The sequence below is a fragment of the Crassostrea angulata genome, unplaced genomic scaffold (genome assembly GCF_025612915.1).
Source record: "Crassostrea angulata isolate pt1a10 unplaced genomic scaffold, ASM2561291v2 HiC_scaffold_46, whole genome shotgun sequence".
In the NCBI taxonomy this organism is placed as follows: Eukaryota; Metazoa; Mollusca; class Bivalvia; order Ostreida; family Ostreidae; genus Magallana; species Magallana angulata.
In genome coordinates this window covers 115,667-124,695 of record NW_026441601.1, presented here as the reverse complement: position 1 = coordinate 124,695, position 9,029 = coordinate 115,667, and the positions used below count along the sequence as shown (strand labels likewise).

General features: G+C 33.0%; 1 protein-coding gene across 1 annotated transcript; it reads right to left on the bottom strand.

Annotated features, from left to right (window-relative positions):
- Positions 1–1,476: 1,476 nt before the first annotated feature.
- Positions 1,477–8,389, bottom strand: LOC128168758 (uncharacterized). Its single transcript, XM_052834895.1, has 6 exons — positions 8,280–8,389; positions 7,956–8,036; positions 6,518–6,737; positions 2,914–3,030; positions 2,546–2,648; positions 1,477–2,421 (listed from the first exon to the last, which is right to left on the bottom strand). Exons 2-6 carry the CDS (start codon positions 8,010–8,012, stop codon positions 2,364–2,366), a joined length of 555 nt encoding a protein of 184 aa, XP_052690855.1. The 5' UTR covers positions 8,013–8,036; positions 8,280–8,389; the 3' UTR covers positions 1,477–2,363.
- Between the last annotated feature and the right edge of the window lie 640 nt (positions 8,390–9,029).

The window sequence follows — 9,029 nt, the reverse complement described above, 5'->3', positions numbered from 1 at the left end:
TGGAAGATGATAGAGTCCGTACTTCTGATACGTTATTTTGTGATTACATCAAAACCTGTACAACGAAAGCATATAATTTAAGGAACACTTTCTTATGAATCAACGAGTGCACCAAGGACGGATTATTTACTATGTTGCATGTACATGTAGAGTTGAATGTACATGTAGATCCATTCTTCATCATCTTGATAGATATCATATAAAAACTAACATTAAATTGGTTTTTAGATTATTCTTATTAAAATAAAGAAGAGTTCGCCCTTTCTTTTGCGAAATCGGGTTCGATATTACAGCTATTGTTTAACTGGAAAACCCTGTCGGATTTTGTTTATCTGAACTGCCTGAATGGGTTAAGTAATAGACTCCACCTTATTATAACTTTCTTCCAAAACTTTTGAGATAAGAGAAAATATGTGTCAACATTTGAGTTGGCGACTTGAAGTGCGAGGTTACGGCAAAGACTTGCTTTTATCAATATTCAATTACACACACACACACACACACACACACACACACACACACACACACACACACACCAGTCCTCTTGGATTTCTTTGTTGTTAAGTGATCTACAATATCAAATGCTCATTGAGGTGCAATTTCTAATAACACAATTTAACAATTTACGCATTATTAACATTTTACTTTTATCCTCGAAAATTGACACCCACGAACATTATTGATATTAAACTAGCTTATTATACACATGGAGTTAAAGTAGTTGTAAGGTAGTTAGTAACGGGAAAGTAAATTTGTTTCTTATGTATTATAGATTAAACAGTCTAGGACACAAAGTACATGGATTGTGTCAAAAGCGCATCAATCTATTCTTCTGTGACTTTTTCATTTTACCCAATAAGATGTACCATTTTATCACAGCTTTGCCTTTTTTCTGCAAAAAGGGATATTAAAATAAATTTCTATTAAAAATCTTAAAATTTAAATGTTTATTTAAAATATATCTTTCATCTCTTATACATATGATCTCATAATAATGTAAAATCTTAAGCTTACAAAACGACACAGTTAAATTGAGGCTAACTTAACAAGCCGATATAGTAAAATCGAGGCTAACAAGCCAACACAGTGAAATAAAGGCTACATGTAACAAGCCAACACAGTGAAATCGAGACTATCAAGCCGACACAGCGTAATCTGCAATTGACGAGATAGCGTCGTGGAGTTTGCAAGACAAATGTCTCTGATAAATTAAAAAAGGATAATTATTTAGACATGAAAACTATAAAAAAAGTTGACACATTTTGTTCGTGCCACATATCATTTAAAAACTGACTTATTCAACACATGATTTTAGTAGAGTGAATAGCTTGAACAATGGTAACACAATTAAGACTTAAGATACATGTATGCAGTTTTAAAAGGCATGGTCACGATTTTGGTCAAATTCTATTTTTCTGTTTTAAACATTTACAACGTTTTGGGAATACATTTCAAATGATAGAATCAAATTTAAGAAGCATGGGATAGAGATATAAGCAATATACAGGGGTCACAACTCTTTCTCATGCAAACAAGGCTCGTGCCCTGTTTTTGTAAAATATTCAGGGTTCAATATACTTAGTCTAGTAAAAACGTGCTTTTCCAGCTGATTTGTCTATACTCTAATTCATTTTATTAATAAGCATAAAAAACAGATCCTAACGTTTAACACATTCATTTTGAGTATAAAACTGGAATTTTATTAAAACAAAAGCTTTGTTTACACTAGCAAAGAACTGTAAGCTCTGTAACTCGCTTATAACTCAACGACTGGCACTCAAAATTTGGTTGCCTATTAAAAATGCCTTACTGAAGCATTGTAAATATTAAAATCGGAAAAATATGTTTGACCAAAATCGAGACCACGCCACTTTAACTGATAAATCATTCGTTTTAATATTAATACCAATTAACAGGCTGTACATGATAAATTAATTGTAGAATGACGATTTTAAGTAAATTTAAGATAAGTCACGCGGTCATTTTCAAGAACAAAGTTAACATCTATAGGATTGTGAAATCACCGATGAATATGCATAATAATTAATATTTCAACGCATGCGGTTGATCCAACGAGGAGTTAATAGGCAACATCAAATAAACGGAAATAATATGTTACGATTTTCGATTGGCATCACAATTACAACATTACTGTAACATTGTATTTGTAACAACGTCTTATTATTTGTCAACAAATTTCACTCTAAACCCTGCCATTTAAAAGTTTCTCCTTTTTTCTTGAAAGACTTAATTGTACAGGCTCCCATCAGATGAACATTTGAAAGTTAGACGAAGTTCTTGCGACTGCATCAACACATACAGGTAAACATGCAGTCATGGGAGTTATACACACATACTGTTCCTTATAAAACACATGCATGCAGTATGGATAGAAATATAACCGCTATACCTCCGCGGAGCCTAAAAGAAAAACGTGAACCACACTTTAGTCAAATTGTATACGAAGGAAATCACATTTACGTTAAAAATAAACTACAGACATGTATATATTCAATGTAGACAAATGCTGAACAGAGCTTATTACATTTCTGAAGTTGACATCACATGTACAACTGGTTTCTTTATATCTTCGTTGCTATACTCTATTGTTTGATGATTCTTTTTTACCAGCTGATAACAACTTTGATCTACAATTTGAAGATTCAGTTTTACAAAAGGATATAATCTATGTATTAAAATAGATGAAATCAATTGTAATATCTGCACAATGATTTATTCCACTTACCATAAGCTTATTTACCTTTCTGAATCACGAAATTTTAAAAAGCTTTAAAAAAAACTTAACAGCGGTGTAATTATGCAGGTTTAGTAACTGTTATATGTACTTTATTTGTATTGTAGTTAGCCGCATTTTGTTTCAATCGGATTCACTAAATTGGTGAATAAACTCACATTTGTATGCCTCTGCTGAGTTGTAGAATTCTGGGCATGGCGGATCATGTTTTGTACAATCTGCGAGGTAGTTCTCTTGAATAACTCGCCCCATGACATTATATTCTGTGCAATAGCCTGTAAATAATTAAAGCCCCGGGTAAACAGGTATGGCTGAGGGTGGAACTACCATCAGTTACTTTATTTTTAGCTCACCGAGACGAAGTCAAGGAGAGCTTATGCTATACCCTCGGCGTCGGCGTCGGCGGTGGCGTCGGCGTCGGCGTCCGGACCTGGTTAAAGTTTTTGTTGCAGGTCCTGTATCTAAGCTATTACTTGTCCTATCTTCACCAAACTTGCATGGATGATGCATCTGGACCTACCTATGGACTTGAAAGACTTGGATGCTGAATCTGGGTCCTAAATTTCAGATGCTGGAGGAGGTTAAGGTTGTTGAACCAGGTTAAAGTTTTTGTTGCAGGTGCCCTTTGATAGCAGTATCTTAGTTACTGCTGGTCTTTACTTCACCAAACTTGCATGGATGGTGTGCCTTATGATACTGATGCACCAGACAGGCTTGAGGTCTGAATCTGAGCTATAGGTTTCGGATGCTGGAAGAGGTTAAGGTTTTTGGAGCAGGTTAAAGTTTTTGTTGCGGGTACCCATTGATAGCAATATCTAAGTTACTACTGGTCCTAACTGCACCAAACTTGTATGGATGATGCGTCTTATGATACTGATGCACCTGACAAGCTTGAATGCTGAATCTGAGCAATAGGTTTCGGATGCTGGAAGAGGTTAAGGTTTTTAGAGCTGGTTAAAGTTTTTGTTGCAGGTGCCCTCTGATGATTAATCTTAGTTACTACTGGTCCTAACTTCACCAAACTTGTATGGATGGTGCGTCTTATGATACTGATGCACCTGACAAGCTTGAATGCTGAATCTGAGCAATAGGTTTCAGATGCCGGAAGAGGTTAAGGTTTTTAGAGCTGGTTAAGTTTTTGTTGCAGGTGCCCTCTGATGATTATATCTTAGTTACTACTGGTCCTAACTTCACCAAACTTGTATGGATGGTGCGTCTTATGATACTGATGCACCTGACAAGCTTGAATGCTGAATCTGAGCAATAGGTTTCGGATGCTGGAGGAGGTTAAGGTTTTAAGAGCTGGTTAGATAAAGTTTTTGAAACAGGTGCCCTCTGATGATGATAACTTAGTTATTACTTGTCCTTACTTCACCAGACTTCCATGGATGGTGTGTCTTATGATATTGATGCACTTGACAGGCTTGAATGCATAGTCTGGTTTCGGATGCTGAATAAAGTTAAGTTTTTAGGAACAGGTCACATGTTTAATAAATGATAGTACTATTTCAAACTTGCATAGTTGATTTAACTGTAATATGAATGAATCGCAGAGGTAGCTTCAGATGCAGAGCTTGATCTCCATTATCAAGGATGCTAAAAAATAAATCTTAGTTATTACTGGTCCTAACTTCACCAAATTTGAATGGATGGTGTGTCTTATGATACAGATGCACCTGACAGGCATGGATGCTGAATCTGAGCCATAGGTTGCGGATGCTGGAGGAAGTTAAGGTTTTAATTGCTAGTGCCCTCTGATGATGATATCTTAGTTATTACTGGTCCAAACTTCACCAAAATTGCATGGATGATGCGTCTTTTGATACAAATGCACCTGATGGGCTTGAATGCTGAATCTGAGCCATAGGTTTCGGATGCTGGATGAGGTTTAGTTTTTTGGAACAGGTCACATGTTTTATAGATGATAGCTTGCATAGTTGATTTAACTTTATTATAAATTAAATGCAGAGGTTGCTTCAGATGCAGAGCCTGATCTCCATTATCAAGGATGCTAAAGAAATCTCCAACCTCACTCAAACCAGCTCGATAGATAGATGTGTTTGTTGATAAATGATATAACATCATTCCTATGATGAAGTATTGTATGATATGAAACAATATTGTTTGATATGATACAATATGATATCATATGTTATATTATAAAAAGTTATACGATACGATATGATATTGTATCAATTTTTTTGATATTTTATGATATGATTATGTATCATGATATTGTTATGTATAGTATTGTATATAATGATACAATATTGTATAATAAAATTTATTGTATTTTTAATTTATTATTTTATCACATGATACAATTACATTAGATATTGCAAAATATTATATTGTATCCTATGATACAATATTGTATATTCTATAATATTGTATCATACAATATTGTATAATATGATATTGGTTTCAGTAATATAGAATTATATCACATGAAATTGTATTATATGATATTGTAATATTATATTATATTGTATCATACGATATTGTATGATATGATATTGGTTTATATGATATATTATCATATCACATGAAATTGTATTATATGATATTGTAATATATTTTATTGTGTCATATGATGCAATATGTATAATATAATAATGTATTTTATAATATTTTACCATATCACATAATATTGTATCATTTGATAAGATACAATGTTGGAATCAAATTATATTGTATTATATGATATAATATCATATAATGTATCAAATATGTTTCAGTGTCATTCAATACAATATCATTCTATATTATACAATATAATATCATGTTTCAGTGTTATGATGTATTATGTAATATGATATTGTAATATGATACTATATTGTATTATATTTTATGATATTGTATTATGTGATCAAATACAATAAGGTATAACACAATACAATGTCATATCATACGTTACAATATCAAATCTCATTATTGTTTATTACGGTATTTTATTTATTATATGATATATATTATATTAGAAATATGACATGATGCAATATTTAATTTTATATCATTGTATTGATTAACATATGAACATATGATTATCATAAAAAAATTTATCAGATGATATACGATATTTTGTCAAAACAGAATCCATGAATATCCAAGATCATAAAGTATGATTTTCATATAAAATGATAAAGGTGGTCTTATGAAGGTGATGTCTCATAAGGGTGATGCTCCGTCTCGGTGAGCTTAGTAATCTATGATTACCTATGTTTTTCATATTCAGTCATTTCGTGTCAAAATTGTATTCCTGATTCAATATAGCCTTTCAATTTGTTAAAGGAGAGTGGATGATTAAACGAGATTAAACATGGAGAATAAGAAAATTCTCTGTTCTTATTATCAAAAAGGGTTTTTAAAATAACAAGACAAAATTCTCAAATTGATAGCGTAATTCATTGTGAAATGTTCATATACTAGTAATAAACAAAATTATATCGACGGTTTAGGGAAAAAACGAATTCTGTATTTGATCCCCTTAAAGTAAAAACTCCCCCCACGGCCATCACATGACGAGTGCTGCCCTTCTCCTGACACATGCGCGGATCCAAACAATTATTAAGGGGTGGTTGTCCGAATGGTTATTTTGTTTGCGCGGGGGGGGGGGGGGGTTGTAATTTTACTATGTGAATTTCATAGGTTTGAATTTTTCGAGAGGGTGGATGGGTAATTCCCCACTCCCTTTAGATCCGGGTATGTGACAAATATACCGTAATTTCAAAGTATACAATTAATGTCTGTATATTAACATACCAAATATAATACGATTAGGTGCACACACTTCTAAAGTCTCGTTCATCCACGCATTTATGACACAATGATACTGAAAATAATGTATGTTCGAGCAATTCTGTTTAATGGTATCACAGTTCTTGTTTTTGGCAGCCATTTCCCATGATTCTGAGTCTGTTGGACAGCGATCAACGTGTCGCACTGTACTGGCTGATTCCTCGCATGATGACAACGATGATACCTTCAAATATTTAAATCAGATGAGAAAAATCAGATGGCTTCTATACATAAGAGGAACATTGATTTGCATTTTTTTTTACAATGGTTATATGCAATAATACACATTACTTTATCGTAACCCACATCCCTTCTAAAAAAAAAACAACAATAAAAACAACCTAAAAACAAAACCTATGAATTATCATAAATTATTCCTTTCTCATCTCTAGATATTTTTAATGGATATGGTGACGCATCGTCAGAATAATATTTGCCGCCGTAGGGATCATATATATATATATAGAGAGAGAGAGAGAGAGAGAGAGAGAGAGAGAGAGAGAGAGAGAGAGAGAGAGAGAGTATTGTTATATCAAAACTGTTTAAAACACACGTGGCTCGGGGTTGGAGGTGCGGATGGGGGTGTTAATTCAAACGATCCTCCCTTACAGGACACCTTGATCTTGACATTGGTAGTTAACCCATCCACCCACCCCTTTCCAAAAAAAATTGGACAAAAGAACTACACCTGTTTTCTTTATGACCAGTACACACTCTTTTCTAAGGCGTTCCATATGACACTTTAGAAAGTAGAGCATATGCACCTTTAAAATCAATACATGTACATGTATTTGTTTATCAATTTTCGCGAAGGCGAAATTGTGAAGGTGCGAAGGCGAGGTAGCGATACAGTACCTATCATCACAATGACAAATAATTATCGGCGTGGTGGTCATGATTTATGTAAGGTCAGCGGAATGTAAATAGGGAAGGTAGATTTTGATTATTTTCTCTAAAAAAGTTTCCTGAATTAGATATAATCAAACGATCAAACAAATTTACCTAAGAAACAATATATAGATATGCCGTATATAAGATATAAGTGTTGCATGTTATTTGTAGTTCACTTAAAGATACAGTGACAAACTCTACATGTCCAGGTATAAATATCTATATCAATGCGCAGATCTAGAAATGGGGAAAGGGGGGGGGGGGTCCGGACACCTCAAATAATTCAAACTTATAAAATCAGCATAATAAAAAAGCCAAACAGAATTATTCCTCAGATCACTGTATTATACATGTACAGCTCTAGAGGGGTAACATGTCACCCTTGCCCATGCAAGTGACTGCCACCCCACCCACCGCCCCCCCCCCCCCCCCAGTATAAGATTCCTGGATCAGCGCAAGTTTTTATCCATGATAATTATCCTGTCATAACGGAAGGTTATATAAAATTTACCTCTGAACAAATGCACATAAAAGTCAGCAGTAAAGGAATCCTCGATTTCTCTTCCATCGCTTGACAAAACAATTCAGTTAACTGCATGGAAAAATCACACTTGTTTTTTATCAATGCCAAATCATGTCAATACATAAATGAAGTATTACGTTAGTAAATGATTTGTCAAAGCATTAGATTATAAAAGAAACTGTAAACTAAAAAATTGATATGCATTTCATATTTTTGACTATTCAAATTATTTTGTATAATACATTAATAATTTTAATAAATAAAAGATCTATGATGGTCTAGTATTTCAGTAACTTACTTCATAATACTTACTTAAAATTTTCAAGAATTTTCAGGAAAAAATATTCCAATATGTAAGCCTTTGCAGTGAAACTTTAATGAGAATAAATAAACATATGAAAATTTTGCGAAAATTTTTAAATGCTATAAATAGACCTGGTGGATTTTTCCGTCTACTGTTCAGTGTATTTCACATGACGAAGTTGTTAAACACACAGCTACTGCATGGGCTTTAACTTAATCATCAATGGAAGGAACGATAACTACAGGTCGTTTACTGAAGGAACGTGAAACTATCATTGTTGAAATCTGAATACTACATGTATGTCTGTATATTCAATATTTATATACCTAACTCTAAATGATACAATACCCCCCCCCCCCCTTTCTTTCGTGCCACATTCTTTTTTAACATTCCCATGAATCATTTTTATTTCAATAACTGATCATATAATTTATTTAAATAAAATACTACTAGGATGATGATTTTTTTTAAGTAAAGAGCCGAAAAAACTTGTAAATTAATCAATCATAGTTGATAAAATAATGAATGAGTAGAATAAACAAGCAAACTTATTCTTTAATTAAAAAAATACACTTTAACGATCGAAGTACTACATATATACATGTATAATACATGTAGTTAGAGAGAAAAATTTGAAATGCATATGTATTTACATATTTTCTAACCCCCCCCCCCCCCCTTTGAACTTGCAGATATGATGTGATACGTAAAATAAAACCATAAATTATATAAAAAATAAAACCGTATTTGACAGTTCT